A 21,802-nucleotide genomic window follows, 5' to 3' on the forward strand; every position below is an offset into this window, starting at 1 on the left:
TAATAAATAAATAAATAATAAATAAAATTGTTGCACAAAAATAATATTTTTTAGTTAAATAACTTTGCTTTATAAACAAATAAACACGCTGACATGTGTGTCAGGAATATAATATCTTTTTAGAATAGTAATCACACACTTCTATTGATTTTGGATTAAATACCAGATATCATTTGTAATTCACTTCATTCTCTAACTTGCTACGATACTGTATAATTATCTACATACAAATTAAATGAGCAATATATAAAATAATTGTTCCATAAAACGTGCATTTCTGTTGGACAGATTAGGTGCGAGTGAATTTTTTTCCGAAGATTTGTCTTACATAAATGCACAAACAATACGTTTTATGGAAAAAAGTTTTTATTTAAATGCACATATTTCTGAAAAAACTCTTAAATCGCACCCTTTAAAAACTAGCAATGAAATAAATTGATCGATTTAATAGATGATACAGTTGCAGGATGTACATTTAATGTCGGAATAGCGTACTCCACAAGGCATAGACTGGTAGACCAGTAGCCACGGGCTCGACTTACGACAGCAAACTCAAATTTTAAGTTATAAAAGTGCGCTATTATTAAAAACCGGTCCAAGCTGTGGCTTATAATAAATATTAATTATAATACACATATTAATTTATAATTAATTATATATATGTCACTGATTGACTAACCCAGTTAGTGCATATTTATTATGTTGTAACACGTATGGCTTATGTCTGTCAGGTTAAAATATTTATATATAAAAAAATACTTAATTGACAAGATAATGGCCGAAGACGAAGAAACTAGTAGTTGTCGGTAAATTTCTTAAATAACCTGTATAAATAGATAACTACAGTCAGTGTTAGAGAATTAGGACTAAGTAATAACGATAAAAAATTATCCTCAAAACCCTATTGATTTCTAGTGATTTTTCTTCCTTTGGATTGATTTGAGAGACGAATTCGTCACTCAGACTAAAAAGTTGTTTGTGCTAGGAAATAAAAATAATTTAACATAAAAGATGGCTATTTGTGAAGTTGTTGGATATGACATTGTATGAATAACTAAAAGCTAAACGCAGACGAAGCTGTGTACGAAAGCTAGTGTATTATAAAGTGCCTAACAACGGATGCTCAAACGTTGGTTATTATCATATAATATTTCGCGTATTCATTCCACAAGAATTTAGTCTGTTACCACGAAACGATAAGCCTGGTTGAAATGGAAAGATGGATATTTATAGCATAGAATTTATCTGCTTCCGTCTAAGGAACTATGGTATACTTTTGAGTAAATATTTTTTGCGTTTTAAAATAATTATTCTGATAAGGTATGATATAACAATATAATCATACGAAAAATAATGATTATTGTTCACTGACATTTTACGTGTTATTTCACAAATTATAAAATTTAATACCTGTCGGTTGGGTATTGGTTTCCCGAGATTTTACAAAATATTTCAAGGGTTTCTTCAAACAAAAGTGTTGAGGATCACTGACCTAAACATTGATTAATCTCAATGTTTATCCGTGAGATTAGGTGAACCGGGAAAGTATAGTTTGGGGTGATTATCGGTATCGTATTATCTATTATTTTTAACTATACAATTAAAAATTAATTTTAAATTAAAATTACATAAGAAAATTTAGCACCTTCATCAACTAAGCTCTTCAACAATCTGCTGTCGAAAAAGATAAGAACATCTTTAAAAATAACATTTATGTTACAATCTTTCAGTCAACGATTTCTTAGTAAATAACTGTTATCATGTTAAGTGTATAATGCAGATATCTACGTTAATAATAATAAAAAAAATACCTATGTACAATCTACAGTTTGACGATTACTTATTTGTTTATTTTGTATTAAAATATTTTAGTAAACTTTGCGATATGACTAATAAAGACCATTCAATGTGCTCTTGAACTACGCGTTAAAAACGCCAGACGTTATATAAATATAGATTAACATTATATACAATTTAACGATTTGGCTTTGAACTGTATTTGCGCATTTTTATATCATTGCTGCCAATTTTTTACTGCTGCCAGATATGCGGTGTTTCTTAAAAGCTGCTATTTATTTACTAACTAAGCTGGATTTCGATAGGTTACCACTGACATAAATGACCTGGACAACGACGAAGTGAATATAATATCTGGGGCTCTGGAACTGCACAAGAAAACCGTCTCGGAAGTGATGACGAAGATCGAAGACGTATTCATGCTGGACTACGAGACCGTCCTGGACTTTGAAACGGTTTCCGAGATTATGAAGTCGGGTGAGTAAACAAAATCTAGTACAAGACATACTTAAACCCAATACATTTTTGTCAAAAATGCATTAGAATATAAAGACGGAGATGTAGTAAGTGTTTTTATATGAGATTTACAATAGTAGGTGAAGGCATTTGATCTTTAGTAATGTTCCTTTTTTTCCTGGCGTTCATGCAACTTCTTCCATTTTTAAGTTTAGGTCCTTAGCAACTGCCAGTTTTACATAACTAAGCTTCATTATCAAGTTATTTGCTTTAACGTTCTGCATAACTTCTACAATGTCATGAAGGTTAAAGAATTGCAACTCACACCATTGCTATATGGCAGCAATACTAATATCTCATGGAATATTTGATTTCGAATCTGACAAAGTATTTTTAAACCAACAGTTTTATAAGCGTTCGTACAATTTATTCAATAATTAATTTATGCTTTCTAGGGCAATGAAATAAAAGTCGAAAGCGTCGGTAAAACGTCTATCAGGCGGTTGGAAAATAATAATGCCGTTTCCGACCGCGCGCCTGTTGGTCGTTATACTTATTTTATTGGTATTATTCGTCATACTAGATTCAGGTAACTGCTTATCTGACTGATGTGAAAGATTCTTAGGCTTCTAAAACACATCTCACTCGATTCGATTAAGTTTTGTTTGGTGCGAGCTTCATTTATTCCAAGTCGGAAGCGAAGTGATTCAGCACTCTTGAGGAAATGAGAAATGAAAGTCCAACGTCCCTTTCAGTCGTGTGTCCTCTGACCAATAACTATAATTCAGGCCAGAACCAGACATTTTGTTATTGTTTAATAAATATACTATTAAATTGTAATACTGCGTAACGGTAGGTTTTAAATCGGTTATGTCGTAATGCTTTGAAATGTGAAATCTGGGCTCTGATTTTTCAGTGTTTTTATGCACGTGCTTCTAAACCTTTTAATATATACCGTTTAATAATTCACTTGTTTCACGCCTATGATAAAAAAAGTCTTTCGCCTTAACGATTGTGGGTGGTCCTAACATTTAATTTATTTTATTACCACCATACAAATAAAGAGTGAAGATATTTTTTGTACACAGTTGTCTTATTGTTTTTTATTAGTACTTAATGAAGGATCAGCGTATAAAATATTTTTAAAAGTACTTGAATGTAAGGAAGATTGTTTTAACGCTTCATATTGTTTTTAACAGAGAGATGGATAATTGATCATAAATGTCTGTTACTTAGATGTAAGTGGAAATTTGCTCTGATTGTTTATTATATTTAACAAAAAAATAGAGATTACAATAGTTACTACATATTCATTCAATATCTTTATAAAAATATTAAGATTCTTGAATTCTTGGATTTTTTCGTAAAATTTACAAGCATGTATCAACATTGAATAACATATTAGGACATAAACTTAGCAATAAAGCATTCCGTTCGACTTTGAATGATTGTCTTTTTAATTACAAACTAAAAATATAATGTTTTTTAATGTCAATACCGGTATTATTACAGTCCCTACTTATAATGTCATATATTTCGCGCTTGTTTTCTTTTCCGACACCCAACGCGCGCAGAGAATTTTTTAAAAATAAATTTCCTGAATCTTTAATTTTTATTGCTTATAATTCATGATACCATTTTGCATATTCTACGTGCATTGTTTTATTTTAAAATCGGTTTTTATTGAAATTATTAATATACAATTGTAGGTAATTGGTGTTGTTTTAGATGCCTTACAGCTTATATTTTAGCAATTAAATATGTTTCTAATGAGGCAGCAAAGAAATGAAAAAATAGCAGCTTTTTTCTTATTATCCTGGTCTTGGTGCGTGCAAAAAGCCAGGCATTTTCCAGGCGCCGAAAATTTATCGAACTGACCTGATTCACGGCACATGTGACCGATTGCTGCAGCTCTCTTGGTCACGCGAACTGGTCAAAATTGGAAGGGTTTCGTAACTGGGCCGTTTATTTTTTCTCTCTTTTTATAAAATGTGTGAGTATTTTGGCTCGATCGATCGAGTCGTTAGATTGTGGGCTGAAGGTTGATGACCCCGTCCGCTTTAGATTTTCCATGTTTGTGTGTGTCAACCCATGAGGTGGTGACCTATATTTATGGGACGCGTTTATGAGGGTGGTTTTAGTATCCACGTGCTTCAAAATAGAATTATTGGAATCGGGTATCGTGGGCGGTCTAATAGGCGGTACGATAGAATAATGAATACAGAAATTCAGCTAGTTTCCGGAAACTGGTTATTATTATTTCGAAAAATTTATAAACCTGTTGAAATTTGTGTATATATCCAATTGTTCGACTACATGCACGTTTCAAATGTAAATATCTAACGCGGAACCAAAAATAAAAACATTGTGTCCTTCCCCTTCGCCAATTACCATTTATTTTTTGAAAACAACACATTACCTACAAAACCTACAAAACATTTCAGAAATAGTTTATCAGTACTTATCAAAAGGGTTTGACGCAATTGATGAACGACTTTTTTCAATAATTGCATTCGAAACTGCATATGGGTTTCCTAAACATCTAACCAAGGCAGGAATTCGGCTCATGCACAAATAATAATCGCGGTTTATTTATGTCTTATCATCTTAAGATAATGACATTCTGATTCACATCCGTTGTACAGTTGACCCCCCAATAACACGGTAAATTAGGGACGTGCTATTTGGGAAAGTGTAGTTGGGGGACTAGAAGATACTCATACTTTTTTGAAATACGTACGTGCGAATCAGGCGCGTGTTCTGAGATATCCTCTTTGGCTCACTCACACATAAATGGGCATCCAAATGGCACGTCCCCAATTTACCGTGTTATTGGGGGGTCTACTGTACATATATTAATGATGTAATTAATAATATAAAAAATATAAAATACATTTTTTGCGGACATCACTTTATTGTATTGCATAGTTAATAATGTTAAAGAAGCTGTAGATAATTGAAATAATGAATTAATTATAATATAAATATGGTTAAAAAATAATGTACTTAAACTAAATGTATATTTATTAATTACAAACATATCTTAGATAATAATATAAAATGTTTAGGAGTAATTGTAGATAATTTTTTTTTTCGGAACATTGTTATTACACATTTAATAATAATAATAATAATAGTAGAAAAATAGGTACATTATCTAGGTTGAAATATATATTAAGTATAAATACAAAAAAAATAATCTACAAAAATATTATATTGCCACACTTTAATTATTGTGCAACAAAATTATTTATGCTTAATAAATTAGATAAAAAATGTTGCAAAAATAACAAAATATGAGAGTTGTTTTAAATAAAAATAGATTTACTAGTTATAGAAGTATAGATAGATTGGAATGGCTTGAATTTCAAAAAACACTGAATATTAATGTTTTAGTATTTATATATAAGTTACTAGAGTGTTTTAATAAGTATTTAATAATAAATAAAGATGTACATAACATATTTAATACTAGAAATAGCGACAATTAAGGATTGTTTGGTATAAGAAAACGAGTACGGCCGGGGGAATAATGTATGGAGGTGTGAATTTGCATAATATTCCTAGGACAATCTGCAAAAATATGGAATAATGGAATAAAAACACATGAATAACTTATAATAATAAAGTCTTTTTTATATTCTGTTTATGTTTTATATGTATGTTTTGATTTGTGTACAGTAGACCCCCCAATAACACGGTTAATTGGGGATGTGCTTTTACCTTGTGTGAGCGACCCAAAGGGAGTATATCTCACCACACGCGCCTGCTTCGTACGTTCTATTGCAATTAAAAATTAGAGTATTTTCTAGTCCCCTAATTACACTCACCCAAATAGCACGTCCCCAATCTAGATTAATCAGATTAAATAAATCATAATATGTAGAAGCGCAAAAAAGGTAAAAAATTCGAGTAATTAAATATTTTTAAAAGTAGCTGGAAAACATCTTATAAAAAAAGTTTCATATAAATATTTGTATTGATTGTAAATCTTCCGTTTTAATATAACATACGTTAGCCAAATGCGTTACAACGGGATAAACACAATCGACAACTACTAAATACTAGTGAAACATCAGACTAAAATCAAATTCTGTCTATTATATTATTTATAAATTATTAGTACATTTCACAATCAAAAGAGGTTTTATGCACAACTTTATTTTAATTATTCATCACCAGGGACGTCATTTCAGCTTTTTCCAGAGGAGGGGCAAAATTTGGCAAGTCAGTTGTTCGATTTTTTAATATTTCGACTTCATTTAGATTCATAGAATTTCATTAAATGACACGAATTTTTGGAAAATTTCAAGGGGGGGATGCCCCTACATTTCCCCATAATGACGAAATTCGCGCCGACACGATTTTATTGCTTTTGACGTGAATTTTTGACTTCTGCGAAGTGATAATTGTTTTTGCGCCCTCATATTGACCAAAATTCAATTTGAATTCACTTTAACCAATACTCTTATATCAGAAGTCCGTAGTAATATTGGTAAGGATAGCTATAATATTTTTTAAAACATAGTGTAATATGTACTTCTTCCGCTTATTTTCCCCTGAGAGATGAGTTTGCTTAGTTTGTATTTTGGACCTAAACTAATGAAAGCTCTAAACTTTCATTAGATCAAGTTGGGTTTTGTTAATTTGTCTAGGCTAGCTTTGGGTTTGAACAACATATGTATGTACATTTCGCAACTGTCAGACATTTTAAAGCAGCTTATAATATAATAAATTTAATTGAATTTTCGCTAGTAGAAATATATATCTACTGATGAAAATGTATTTGGACTTCACTAGTGAAAATATAATTTGATTAAAAAACATTTATACATTGTATGTAAATAAATAATGCATATATTACTACGCATACATATGTATGTAAAAGTGGAAATCATATAATTTTACTAGTACAAGTCAGATAAATTATATTTTCACTGGTAAAAATATATAATATATCTACATGCTAAAATGTATTCCGATATGATTTTACTGAAATAACATATTTTTAAAAATATTTTTGGGGTAGATTCCAGACTGTTTTTTAGATTTTCTTTGAAGGATAACACGAGAATTTCTGGTTTAGAATTAGGGACGTCATTTCAACTTTTTCTGGGGGGGGGGGGGGCAACAGTTTGCCAGTCAAAGGTCGTTTTTTTTTAATATTTCGATTTCATTAAAATTAAATGACCAAATTCAGGGAGGGCAAATGCCCCTACCTGCTCCCTAAATAACGGCCCTATTCATCCGTGTAACTAAAAAAATCTATAAAAAATAAATTGAACCAAAGGCTTTTGGAAATTAGTTTACGACTTATATCACTAGTCTATTGTATCGGTTATATTTATACTTAAAATAATATTATGTTACCAAATACTCAAATAGCCATGAAACCATATTGTTGAGTTTTGATAAATAACTACCTATGTGATATTTTAGTATTGTATGCATTGAATGCTACATACTTTGGTTACAAAGCAAACAAAACATTCCAGACATATTCACAATGTGTATGTAGACTGAAGATGATAATCAAATTCACCCAATTTAGCACCCTTTTAGTCTGGTAGTTTAGTAATGCTTGCATAATGCTAAAAGGGTATTCTATTCCAATATATTCAGAAGGTTTTTCTCTAATTATACTAATGCAAATTTATTTCGAAATAACTAATATGTACATATTTTTAATTATAAACTTGTCTTATATCATGCAATACCAACACAAAAGGAAGTGTGATACAAATAAAAGTGAAAGTGCTTAACTCACATTATAACGATGAATTACGGAACATAAAAATTACATTAATTATAAAATAAAATATATTGATGTAATTTGTAACTTAAAATTATATATGAATAACAAATTTTGGTTCTGTATGTTTTATTTATTATGTTTTAAAGAAAATTATATTTAATCGTAAGCGTGGGTATTTAAAAAAGTTATATCGTCATCGAGTGATGACTAAGAAGATATTTTCACACCTAACTTTCTTATTTCATAGAAGCGAATTGCAAATAAATATTCAACCACAATGGATTTATGCATAATTAAAATTATTTACACCACAAAAATGTTTTATGAGATTGTTTATCATTACATTGAAATGACCACCGATTTTTTATACACTAGGTTTTTCAAGAATTCCCGTTTTCGAAACGTCGCGGACTAACATCGTGGCTATGCTGTACGTAAAAGATTTGGTGTTCATTGACCCAGATGACAATACTCCATTGAAGACTGTCTGTCAGTTTTATCAGAATCCTTGTAATTTCCTATTTGAAGATGTGACCTTAGACGTTATATTCAAACAATTCAAAGAAGGTAATGATTGGTTATCAAATATATTTAATTTATGCAAATAACTTACGTTATCATAAAATTTCAGGTCACAAAGGACACATGGCGTTTGTTCAACATATCAATAGTGAAGGCGAAGGTGATCCTTTTTACGAAACCATCGGTTTGGTGACTCTAGAAGATGTGATTGAAGAGTTGATACAATCAGAAATCGTGGATGAAACAGACGTCTTCAGTAATATTATCTTATTTATTTTAGCATTTTATTATTAAAATTAATTTTATATCAAATGTTTTTTTAATAATATTATAGCCGATAACAAATCGAAGCGTCGTCGTCATCGTCCTCTAAACAAGTTGACAGATTTTGGAGTTTTCGCTGAGAGAAGAGAGAATCAACGTATCAGAATATCGCCGCAATTAACACTAGCCACGTTCCAGTATCTAAGCACTTGTCAGTTATGCTTTAATTGTTTTGTGAGAAAGAATTTATGTGCGGGTTTTAATCAAAATTTTATCTACTATTAGCTGTGGACGCTTTCAAACCTGACGTCATCTCTGAGCCAATATTGCGTCGGTTGTTAAAACAGGACATAATACACCACATAAAGTTTCGTGGGAAAGAGCGCCAGAAGAATGATCCTAGTTTGATTATATACGAGCAAGGAAAAGCGGTTTGTATTCAATTTTAATTATATACTATGAAATTTATTTAAAGAAATCCAAATCTAACTTTTCATGTTATGGAATCATTTTATATTATATTTTGTACAACAATGAAAACCCCTTAAATACTTTTAGGATAACATAAACAATTATTTTGTTTGATATCTACAACCATATTGTGGTTATGTTGAAGTGTCAGTAAAAACAAAGATATTTAATGTAAATTATTTATAAGATAATTTATAAATAACTTCCGCAGTTCCCTACGATATTAATGTTATGTATGATTATTAATTTACTGTCATATCTAATTCTATAAATCATATTTTCCAGGTTGACTATTTCGTTTTAGTACTGGAGGGCCGCGTAGAAGTTACAGTCGGCCGGGAAAAGCTTATATTCGAGAGCGGTCCATTCACGTACTTCGGCTCTCAGGTTTTGATGCAAAACATTACCATAGGCAAGTTTATTATTCAGGCATCATGAAATATATGTATATTATACGGTTTTACTTAACCTTAAATAATTGCAGGTGAACAAAGCTCATCTCCGACTACTCTCGGGTCACTGCATTCCATCAACATGGACTCGATCATTCGGCAAACTTTCATACCTGACTATACAGTCAGAGCTGTTACAGAAGTTTTTTACATTAATATAAAACGGTGAGTTTTATCTATTTTAGATTATGTATACTGGCATATTTATTAGAACTTCATCACTCAGTAAAATTCAGGACCACAAGGCAAGAAAATGTTAACTGATAATTTTACACTTGAGTTATATTTGGTGATGCGATTTTATTTTATATAATACTAAAACTTAAATAATATTATATTTCCAAGGTTTTAAATCAGCAATATAATTTATAAGGCAATTAAATTATAAGTTATTGATCTTTCTTAGGCCACTCTAGTATGTAGGTATTTTTTGTTATTAATTTTAGCACTGAAAAGCCTTTCGGCTCAGAATGGGGTCATGGGTATCGTTTACAGAATTATCAACGTGAATTCTGTAATGAATTACTAATTATAGATAATTTTTTAACACTCTAAATGTGTTAATTTAGGCTCGTTAAACTGACGCCCAAAAAAGTTTTCGCGTGAACTGATTTTTTCAATTCTCATATGTTGTACAAAAACCAACGTAGTTCGTATGTTTTTGCAACCGATTAATTAATATTTGGTTGTAAATAATTTCAATACGAGTAAATAATATTTGTGTACTTATAGTCTTTTGTATTTTTTTATTTTCGTTGCCTTAAATGAAGCTTCTTAAAATCTTTCTTAAAAAATAACAATCATACCACATTATTGTTAAACAAGAAATTAAAAATGTATTAAGTTATCCGAAAAAGATAGTGCTTCACTTTTTATTTTGTCAAATCGAAGTCAGTATTGAAGCATATCCGATGTCTTTCAAGAAAGAGAAAAAGTGTTGCTTTTGAGAACCCTTTCCCTTTATCAGACGCTAGATACCGAAAGTGGTGATAGTCTGGCATGATGGAAACATGCAAATCATGGAGTCGTATAACAAAACACAGATACAGTTCATAATAACTTGAAAAAACATTTATGAGACATGTGAGCCAAGGAAAGACTAGAAAGCCACCTATATGTTTCGTGATTAAAAAATCACATAATGGTAACTGTTTGCCACGTTAATGGAAATAAACACCGCTTTTCGGAAATATATAAGAACAGGGTTTCAAGAAAAAAAGTGTGATTTTTCAATATAAATTCCAGTTAATCATCTAAATCTGAAAAAAAATAGTTCTGAGAAACCCCTTCCTTCCGCTTATGGTTGCGATCGATAGTCCAAGTATCTTTCGTGAGCCGCTCTGCAGTCTGTCTCGTAGTCTCGTAATGTATGGCTGTCGTTCGTCTTCTGGAGTCAGCCTTTTGTATAGTAAGTTGGGGGGACTCCAGCGAATCACAACCATACACAGATCATTCAACCAATTGACCAACGAAATATATCCATGCCTTAGAGTGATTTGCTAGACATTTCGAAGATCAAATAATGCAAAGAGTTTAATATTAACGGTGCTTTTTCGCTTGATGGCTTATTGTTTGTGCAATCGTAATGCACAAAAGAAATAATTTTCTCTGTATTTTAAGTACGTATTCCTTTACGTCCAAAGAATCGTTTTTTTCCTCTGGATATTACGAGGGATATTGTGATGGTTCGTTCAGTGTCAGTCTCTTGTGTTATTATTATACCGTTGTCACGTTCATCCTTTATAATTATCGTGGTGCACAGTGGTATGCTATCTTTATATTAGCAATACAACTGCTATGTATTTTATAAAAAAAAAGTATGGGATTCTTAAAACTAAATTAAACTTAATATAGATAAATTAAAGAACAGATTACCTAACTCTTGAAACACAAAAAAACATCCATGAATCTTCTGAGCCGAATAACAATAATATTTTTGCTGTAAATGAATTTATTTCTATAGTTCAGATATGCTTTGTTAATATGTTCTCTCTCCACTTGGTGGTTCTAATAAAAATGTCAGTTATCATTCTTTATGTAATAAACGAATGGACTACAACATAATGATTTTTTTGTTTAATTTTTAGAATGTTTATTTACTGAATTGTGTTTTACAGCTCGTTATATTTAGCAGCCAAACGTGCCACTTTAATGCAAAGAAGTTCAGGTAGTCGCTCGAAGAGCGTCGACGAGTCCGGCGATCAGTTTGATGACGAAGTCGAGAAGGTACATAGTATTTTGAGTAAATTAATATATACATTTAGCGTGCCTATATTTACTTGAACTATTTACAGTTGTTGCATTCTCTCGAAGAAGAGCCTAGTCCAATAGAAAACCTTAAATCACCATCGTTCAATAAACATAACGTAAGTTCAATAGTATTAATGTGAAGTTAAAGAGTATGTTACATTATTTTTAACGTTCCTAGGTTTCAACGTTGGATAATAATTCACTGAAAAAATCGCAGCAATCGTTAATACCAGTGAATATAACCCAACCTTCTGAAGCGTCCACTTCTGATTCAAAACTCCAAGAATCGAGCGCCCTGCTAACGAGCTAACTCTTACTTTATTTAAAGAGGTTCTTGAATCCGCAAATCGGTTTAGGCCTCACATGATATTAAATAACTATGTATGCGTATACATAAAATATATTGTAATATAATTAATATCGATAAGAATTGATTTTTGATAGTTTTAGTTTAAATGTATAAAGCGAAATGTATAATTTAAACGTTTTCGTCTAATAGGCTTACTTAACGGACGGCGACGGTTATATAAATACAAATTGGACTTATAGCCGAGATTTGATTATTGTCGGTAAACTCCGATATAGTATATGACGTGTAACATAATAAAATATATACATTATTATTAATTTGTAATTTATTATATGTATTATATTGATCGTCTATCTCGCCGGTATCATCCTGTATCTTTAATCGTATCCAAGTTTTCGTCATGAATCTGATTATATTGTATTAATTATTCACAATCAGTATTGCATAGCGATAATTTTGTATCGTAATTAAATAGTATTGATATTTTTTTATATAATAATGTAACGATACCTCTTCCATGTTATTTTAATATTATTTTATTATTGTACGGAACCCTAATTTACAATTGTTGTTTTTTTTATTGTGGGGAAAATACACGGTCTTTTTCCGACCAAAGTTTAGCAAGGGTACAACGTACTTAATTTCATTGATGTTTTTTTTGCATTGTTAGTAGTCGTAGGTAACAGAATGTGATTTCTTTACAAAAATATTAATCCTATTAGTTAAGCAATTGTACGTAAGTCAATTTAGATAGTGAAATATGATTGTTTTGTTTCATTTTCTTTTTAATTTACTGTTAATTTATTTAACATGATAGCATGTTTGAAATTTTATATAAGAAATATACTAGGAATTGAAAGCGTGGATATTTTTATAATCGACAATGTTTATCCGAAGTTGCGTATTACGATGCGCAATGTTACAAAGTGAAGCTTTAAGATGATGATATTTACGATTATATTTTGAGATGAATATAATAAACACGTTTCTTTTCGTCTTTTGGATAATAATCATATAGAATGAGCGTATCAGATGGGAGGTCGTCTGTTGAAATCTGTAACTAACTTGGTTCGTTAAAATAAACATATATATAAAAAAAAATATTTTTTTATTTCATAAAAGTCAATTTGTTTATATTAGAATGTCGTGCGTTTTAAGAAAGTTTCACTTTTAAATCGTTTTTACAATGTTCGGTCATCATGGAGAAGAATATCGATGATGGCGATATGATGTTTAAAGAAGCCATGTCTCGTAGTGAGTTTCCGATGTTGGCGCTGCTCAGGACGGCTTTGGAGAAGACGACTTGTCCGTTGTTCAACGGCGCTTTGGCCCTGACCGTCAAATTTGAGAGACGCGGCGCATTCTCTTCGTCGCCGAGCAGTTCGTTCAGGTAGTTCTGCATGGGTTCCTCGGTGGTGAAGTCGAGCCCGAACCTTGTACGGCGCGGAGCCAAATCGTAAACTGGTTTTGAAATGACAGCCTCCAAAGGTCTGGTGCCTTTTTTTCTATCCAATATTTGCAAAAGCGAAGGGATGTGATGGCCAGATAAGTGGCAATTCTTAACTGAGTTAAATCCGAAGCCTGAAAATTAAAAAAATCACAAATCAATATTACGTTTGACTTTTAATTCAAGATTTGGTTTGATTATCTTTATACATGTGTATGGATGGCGCATATAATATAAATAATTTTATATGAAGACTTCTTTGAGACAACATTGAATTGATTTTGAAGTTTCATAGCAAGGATGATGATAGAAATGTTAAAATGATTACAATATATGTATTTTGATCTATAACATATTCTCTGCAGAGAAACGGAATAGAAAACATTATCAAATCTATATTAGGCAACAATTAATAATAAATAGCACAATAGACCAGCGGTATAAGATGGTGATTAACACCTGGAAGACCTGAGTTTGAATTCCAAATGGACTCTACTGTTTTTTTAATTTCTAACCTGTCTGGGAGATCAAAATTGGTGATTATTATATACTAATAATTTCGATAGATCATCATAGATTAGGTTTTCTTATACTTTATTTGCATTAACACAGTCAGTTCGAGAGCTATCAATCTTTATTATCCATTATTCATAATTGAGAAAGATGGAAAGTTTGATGTTAATTTGAAAGAGACATTTTCGACATTAATATCAGTTAACATATTGTTGCTTTGGGATTTTAATAAAATAAGTATCGTACTTCTTGAGGTTGCTTCCATGTGCTTCGGATTAAACCCCTTTTTGCTGATGAGTAGCCGTCTTTCAGTTACATACATAACTGTCATACTTCGCGAACGACCAATGCCTAAAAGTACAGAATCAAATTCTTGAGTAGCGCGGATGGCGAGAACCGGAGTGTGCATACTGCGCCCGATTTGCATCGCAATCTCGTTTAATGTCATGTCTTCGTAATCAGGCAAAGGATCGACGAATTCGTAAGCGAACCATGTTTTGGTGGTGGATAAACCAAAGGCTAAAATGAAAGAATAAAAACAATAAGCATTTGACACATTTGAATAAAACATTTTTGTATTTATTTTACTTATATAGTGGTATTTCGGTATACGTCCTTAATCCGTTCCAGATCCTTGGACTTATACCAAATAGGACGTATACCGAACGTATTTTTCGCGCAGTGTTGTAACTCATACAAGTTCTAGCATGCACATGGGCCGTATTCTAAATGAAGGTCTTTTACCAAGCAACATGTTTCTCGTCCAAACAGGACGTATACCAAGTTGGACTTATTCCAAAGCGGACGTACACCGAGGTACCACTGTATTATTGATAATGTTATTCCGGTTAATCTGATTATGTATCACTTGGAATAAAAATATTTCGTTTTATGTATAAGTGAGTCAGACTGCTGAAAATAGTTAATTTTCGCCACTTTTGAAAAATAAAAGAAGAATGATAAAACAGGTTACTGGTACATAAGTTTTATATTTAATATAACATATTAACACTGGTCTATGCAACGTTAAGAGGGAGTATTTGGTTATTTAGAAATTAAAAATTATAACTTTTGATTCAAGAATGATGTAATCAAATAGAGGATACGTTCCTCATAACAAAGATACTCATATCTTGTAAGATTTTTTTGTAGATGTTGTTTATTTTTTTATATACATATATGATGGAAATCTATTTTTTTTTACCTCGCAGTCGTAAAGTTTCTATTCTGTCTTCCAGAACTTGTTTGTCAGTTAGGTTTTTCTTCATCAGGTAGACGATGGCGTCGGCGACAGTTTTCGGTTTTAAATCCTCTGACGATTGCTGTATTAGTGCACATACCAAAGACCATGTCGTTTCTGGGAAGTCAATTATAGCATAGTCCCTTAGATCTTCGAGTTTGAACTTACACAGGACTACATGTAATTCTTTGAGGGTGTCTTGATATGTAACATAAATAAAACGTTAGTAGAATGTATGTATAAAATTGATAACTCAGCCATTAGGATGTGAGGCTAGCTAACCTAATGGGATAAATTTTATTCACTGTAGATAACTTTGTCTTTACAGTCAAATCTATCATCAATATGTGACTTAAATTTAAGCAATCGTTTCATAATATAACAAATATTTGACTTCACACCTCAACTGTTTATTTATAGCAAAACTACCTGCAGAATCCGAACAAATCTTCGATCGTTTCGGCTCCATGACAGTTGGCGGCTAACGAACGATGTTTTCAAACATCAAACATTGCCACCATGAAAAACTATATAGTACAATTAAATTGCCAGTATAAAAATTGTTTTCTTATATGTTTTAATTACATTTATAATATTAGTGTGTGGTTTAATAAGATAAAAATATTATTCCACAATTAGAATTTATTGTAAGTAAGTGTCAAAATAGATTTCTTTCTCTATTTTTGTAATATAATTTTAAATTATTTCAGAAATAATCTTTAAAATATGATATTTGCAGCGACTAGTGTAACTTTTAAAAAGCAGACATATAAAACGCAATACCAATACCAGTACTGAAGCCGGGTCGATTATGATCAAATCAGAACGTACGGTAAGTTTACTCATACCTATCTAACGGCAGTTGCCAATCGCAACAGCCTGGGTAGAATGAAGCGAAAACCTAACTAGATAATAATGGCTATACATAATTGATACATATTATAGGTAATATAGAGAGCAACAATACAAAGAGAGTATTAGTCTCGTTACATCGAGTCGCGCCTCAAAACACCAAAATTACCGGCCATAATTTGACACTGTTCAGCTGGCGGCATAATGTCGCAGGTGCCGCTCGATCGTTCTTTAGGTTGTTATAACACAGAAAGTGTCTTTTAATCTTTAATATTTGGTTGAAAACAACGCCAATGTAACCACTCGCGGCTTTTTCGCCGATTAACCCACTTTTCTCCTAAGTTGATTTGTTATTTATAGTTCGCGTCATAACTCAAGAATGTGTCCAACGAACAAAATTGCTCTCAAATATAGAAATGTTGATTAAACCTTGTTACGTTCGAAGGAGATTTCGTTACAGTCGGTTGCTATGATGAAATGTTGTTTGTATCGATTTTGAGGTTATGTTAGTCCTTGTATGAATTTCAGATGATATCATCAAGGAGAACAGGGCGAAAAAGCGCAGCGAGTCTAATGTGAGAGGAAGAGGCAGAGGCAGAGGCAGAGGCAGAGGAGCGATGAGAGGTGCAAGCAGAGGCCGCGGGGCTTCTAGAGGAGGCATCATTAAAAGAGGCGGTAGCGTATCTACGAGAGGCTCCGGAGTCAGGGGGCGAATCGGCGTACCTAGGGGCGGCAGAGGAGGCGTTGTACGCGGAAGAGGAAATATGCGAGGCAGAGGGATTACTACGCGAGGAAGAGGAGTTACGACGAGAGGCAGAGGAGCAGTTAGACAAACTCGTTCCCGTTCTAGAGGTATGAGAGCGCGACAATTTATCGACAACTTTTTATTTATAATACTTTCCTGTTATACAATACAATTCAATTATAAATTACATTTTTAGCTAGATTATATATTTTTAGTTTAAACATAATTTAAATTCCCATGTATTGTTTAAAATCTTACACCGGTTTCAGTTTGGCTAGATTATGTCTTTTAATTTTTTTACGAAATACTTTTTGACACTTTTTGAGAAAAATAAATCAATTTACTTAGATGTTTTTGATCCAAATAGTATCTTTATTAACAAATGCATAAACCACTACATTTATTTATTTTAATTTCTAAAAATACTGATGTTGAAATTATGCTCAGTGCTTAGTATGTGACCCAAATTATTTTAGTGTGGCTATTGTTCATATTTAATCTCAGCATCATAAATATACTTCAGTTTCTAGTTCTACCACTTGTTTTAAGTGCTGTTGCAAAATACTTGCGTAAAGAATAAACATAAATACACTTGTATAAACATAATAGGTATGTATGATAAACCAATTAATATTTATAATATGTATGATCATTTTTAAATTGTTGCTTTCAAACATTTCCGTTTATGACTGATATTCTGTGCTAAAATTATTACAGGTTTATTGTGGTTTTGAATGACTGATGTAAAATTCATATGGTGACCGGATTATTGCACACACGAAAATTCTGAACATATAATTAGAATATATAATTTAGTAAAAGTATTACTCTAAAAACGCCAAGACTTATGAAGCAACCTTATACAGGATTATGTTTCTAATGAAAATCTTCCACTATTTTCAATTGAAATTATTGAATTATATCAAATTCCAATTCTAATGTGTACATAAAGATCGGATCAGAGATAAGCGTTGAACGATAATAAAAAGTGGGTATTTCCAACATTTTGTTTCGTTACAACGAATGAATTTTGTGAATTTCGGTCATAGTAGACACTGCCAATAAACATTCTATTCACAAATGTTTTTTGAAGGCGTAAAAGCATATTTTTGTTGAATATTAAGGCACTTATTGCAGTTTTTGTTACATTATATTAGATTAACCGCTTAAAGACGGGTCCCCCACATGTGCGGGACTTTACTTGACGTTACACCAAAGGGTCCCATATGTGTGTATCCTTCATATTACCCATTAGATGAGGTATTTTCCCCTTGCGCTTAGTAATTTATTTTAGTAATATCTTATTATTCTAATGCATATTTTGTATTATTTCTCAATTTTATTATTATTATATTATAAAAAAATGGGTGCAATAAATCGCACCCGTTTTTTGTTAAAACAGGGTATTATTTTCAGAGATTTGTGCATTTAAATAAATACTTTGTTCCATAAAACGAATTTTTCGTGCATTTATATGTAAGGTAAATCTTTTCGATTTTTTCTTTGGAAAAGGATTTGTTGTAGAATTATTTATGGGGGGGGGTTTCACTGTTCCGACCATCTAATCCGTCCAACAGTAATGCATTATTAATTCGTTTTATAGAACAGTTATTTTATGTATTGCTTGTTGTTCTCTAAAAAAACGTGTTTTTCTATTGAGTAAATGTTCTGAAAATTTTTTTTTTATGTTTTTGTAAATTTATTATTTACCTGAAAAAAGGAGAAAATAATATCGGTTTTTTTGAACAACTTTTGAAGAATATTTCAGGCATGAAGTGGTTAATGATTTTGATTTCCATAAGTATAAGTGACTTGGAAATACGGATTACCTTTGCAGTGTTTCCTGATATTGATTGCCATGAAAAAAATAATCAAGCCTAATTACAATACGACCACTATCACATATATATATTTTTAATTTATGTTACACCTCTTATTGTGTGAAATGGGCAAAAATTTGCCTAATTCATTAAAAGTGCAAACTCGCTGCTTTATTCATGAATTAGGCAAAAACCACATGTCATTTGATTATTTAAAAATAAATCAGTCATTAACTACGGTGATGTTCATCTTCATTTAGAATGCCAATAAAGTCTAGAACTATAAATATGACAACGTACTAATTTTATTAACAGGTATTCTTACGATTTATATAGTGTGTTTATGGTTGATTTTTAATTTCTTATAATGTAACAGTTGAATAGGCTAGATGCTCGTGAACATTTGTCAGAACAGTATTTGTTGCAAAGAGTTATTCATGGGGTGTTCACTTCTGACTGACAGTTACATGAATAACTTGTTATAGTTAATAATTATTTTATTTCATTAAATTACAATATATCTGCCAAGTTATACCATTTTTTACGGCTTTACTATTCATGTACTTTACAAGAGTAAAAAAATTGCACCTTTCTATAAATGTGACGTTTCACAACTGTCAAAAATTACGTTTGGCTCAGATAAAAAAATCGCTATTGGAGTAATATTTTTTTTTGACTTAATGTATGCATTCGGCAGATAATTTGCCTAATTCATGAATAGACGATTTTTTGCCTATTTTAAGCACAAGCGATTATAGTGATTCAATTTTATAAATACTTTTATCTAATGAAACGATCTTGTAGCTAACGACATTGTAGAAAAGCAGATATTGTGCATAGTATTGCCATGAAAGTTGAATTTAGTTTAAAATTTTGCAATGAATTATATAATTTGTATTGGTTTGTCATTCAAACAAATTTTAAAAGGTTGGATATTACTACCAAATGTATCTAATATTGAAATTATTGATTTGAAATTTCTTTGAATTTGAGACAAGCAATATTTTATTTGCCTTTTACCAACTGATTAAACATTTTTTCTAATAGAAATTTTTTTTCAGCACGCTCTCAATCGAGGACAAGGTTTGATTCTGTCAGCGACAATTTTCAACCAAATCAACGCTCCAGATCGCGATCTCGCTCCCGCGCCAGATCTCAAAGCTTCAATGCAGCTAATCCTCTGATGAGGGGACGATCGACTTCCAGAAACAGATCGAACAATCAACAAAACTTCAGATCGAGATCGCGTTCTCAGAATCGGATTCAAAACAATGTACAATTGGGTGCGAGAACTAGATCGCGCTCGCGATCCAGGACCCAATTTCAGCAAAACACACGCTCCAGGTCTAGATCTCGCTCGCAAAATCGGATTAATGTTCAGCAAGTTAACAGGCGATCGAGGAGTCGCACACCAGCCAGGGCCACCGGGATAGCCGCTCGATTAGGCAATAGAGGCCAAAATAGAGTTTATGGGAAGGTCGGATTGAGATCTGATATGATGCAGTCCCAAGTTAGATCGAGAACGTTCTCACGTTCCGGTTCTGCTCCTCGAAATCAAGGCAGTTATACCGTGAGCGTAGCCAACGATGGGATTCGAAGTTTTCCCCCGAACAGACGAAACAGTATGACCAACGGCGATGCTTTTCAACGAAGCGGTGCAGTCACGAGGATGCAACGAGGACGAGGTAGAGGGCGCGGTCGGGCCAACGGCAGGATAGGGTTTGTCAATCGCCAGATATTGGATCCGGAGATACAGAGAGCTATTGCCGAGATGCAAGGAAAAGTGTACCAAAATGGAAAAATTTCAGAGTCCGACATCGACGCGCCCGGAATCAATTTCTTTGCTACGCCGCAGACTACGATGACTAAACTCAGCGATAGATTTACCAACTTATAATTTTAATTCTGATCTATGTAAATACTGTAGAATAACTATTTTAGTATTAAGTTGTATAGTTGATTGATTTAAATAATCATCTATTATTTTTTTTGTATCATCAATCATCAGGTCAGAAGAGAGTGAAGGAAAAATAATAATATATTCCTTTATTTCATACAGATTTTATATAGTTTATTGATCTTTCAATTAGTTACTAATTGATATTCATATATAATATATATCAATACATCGCTCGATGGCACAAATTCCTTTTTCTCAAATGCCTAACTAAATGTGAAAAAATCCACCTGCAGTTTGTTTGCATTGTTAACTTTAACGATTAAAGTTTAGCATATTCATATATGGATCATTTGCATACCAATAATGCTCTCCTTGGTATTATATATCACTTATGTTATAAAAGTATTATTTTTATCAGTCATTAGCTTTTTGATATATACTTCTAATATTTAGCAATTTCAGCTTATAATTAATGTGAAAAACAATTCAGCAATGAAACTGTTATCTAATTATGTATTATGCTCTAATAATATTTTTCTTAATTCCGTGATGTATAATGTTTATATTATTGACTGAGATTGTTTTAATATTTGAATAACAGTCTGAAAGTTCTAATTAAGTTTCTTAATTTGTAACATTTTCATACAATTGTTACTAATATTTTTTGAATTGTTGAATCAAACTTTTACAATATTTTATGATTTATCAAAGAATGAATGAAGTAACACTTAAAACATATGAATTATATAGTTGTGTTTAATATTATTTTTCATTATTAAAAATATATAATATGACTGTTGTGAAACTAAAATAAAACCAGTAATAATTTTTTAAGAAACTTGTTTAATTTTTCATTGTATTAAACTTATACAAGAACAGTGGTGCCCTGACTTACGAGTTTAATTGGTTCTGTGGCGGAGCTCGTAACTCAAATTACTCGTATGTTAAATTGAATATCAAAGGGGAAAATTATATAAGCAGCATATAATTTCACTGGTGAAAATATAA

General features: G+C 31.6%; 3 protein-coding genes across 9 annotated transcripts in view; 2 read left to right on the forward strand and 1 right to left on the reverse strand.

Annotated features, from left to right (window-relative positions):
• uex (metal transporter uex) overlaps window positions 1-13,378 on the forward strand; it is a 36,827-nt gene extending 23,449 nt beyond the window's left edge. For all 4 annotated transcript variants that reach the window (XM_088204417.1, XM_088204415.1, XM_088204416.1 and 1 more), the window contains 10 exons: window positions 2,103-2,274; window positions 8,384-8,575; window positions 8,640-8,786; window positions 8,865-9,005; window positions 9,080-9,225; window positions 9,551-9,677; window positions 9,750-9,882; window positions 11,835-11,943; window positions 12,012-12,083; window positions 12,146-13,378. In XM_088204417.1, the coding sequence (XP_088060543.1) occupies window positions 2,103-2,274; window positions 8,384-8,575; window positions 8,640-8,786; window positions 8,865-9,005; window positions 9,080-9,225; window positions 9,551-9,677; window positions 9,750-9,882; window positions 11,835-11,943; window positions 12,012-12,083; window positions 12,146-12,277 (1,371 nt within the window). In that variant the 3' untranslated portion in view covers window positions 12,278-13,378. The remainder of the gene's footprint in view (window positions 1-2,102; window positions 2,275-8,383; window positions 8,576-8,639; window positions 8,787-8,864; window positions 9,006-9,079; window positions 9,226-9,550; window positions 9,678-9,749; window positions 9,883-11,834; window positions 11,944-12,011; window positions 12,084-12,145) is intronic.
• LOC148226655 (uncharacterized) lies at window positions 13,369-16,004 on the reverse strand. Of its 2 annotated transcripts, none has more exons than XM_088204426.1 (4): window positions 15,907-16,004; window positions 15,442-15,675; window positions 14,484-14,756; window positions 13,369-13,858 (listed from the first exon to the last, which is right to left on the reverse strand). In XM_088204426.1, exons 1-4 carry the CDS (start codon window positions 15,944-15,946, stop codon window positions 13,431-13,433), a joined length of 975 nt encoding a protein of 324 aa, XP_088060552.1. In that variant the 5' UTR covers window positions 15,947-16,004; the 3' UTR covers window positions 13,369-13,430. The 2 variants fall into 2 exon arrangements, with proteins under 2 accessions (XP_088060552.1, XP_088060553.1); XM_088204427.1 differs by lacking the exon at window positions 15,907-16,004 and adding an exon at window positions 15,760-15,867.
• A 509-nt stretch (window positions 16,005-16,513) lies between these two features.
• Window positions 16,514-21,632, forward strand: LOC148226656 (uncharacterized). 3 transcript variants are annotated; one of them, XM_088204287.1, is made up of 3 exons: window positions 16,514-16,788; window positions 16,858-17,181; window positions 19,956-21,632. In XM_088204287.1, the coding sequence occupies exons 1-3, from the start codon at window positions 16,746-16,748 to the stop codon at window positions 20,789-20,791; spliced, it is 1,203 nt and encodes a 400-aa protein (XP_088060413.1). In that variant the 5' UTR covers window positions 16,514-16,745; the 3' UTR covers window positions 20,792-21,632. The 3 variants fall into 3 exon arrangements, with proteins under 3 accessions (XP_088060413.1, XP_088060414.1, XP_088060415.1); XM_088204288.1 differs by having other exon boundaries at window positions 16,514-16,564; XM_088204289.1 differs by having other exon boundaries at window positions 16,695-16,788; window positions 16,840-17,181.
• Window positions 21,633-21,802: the final 170 nt, after the last annotated feature.

Source organism: Plectrocnemia conspersa, unplaced genomic scaffold (assembly GCF_051122295.1).
Source record: "Plectrocnemia conspersa isolate PC_06_02 unplaced genomic scaffold, ASM5112229v1 ptg000014l, whole genome shotgun sequence".
Taxonomy (NCBI): domain Eukaryota; kingdom Metazoa; phylum Arthropoda; class Insecta; order Trichoptera; family Polycentropodidae; genus Plectrocnemia; species Plectrocnemia conspersa.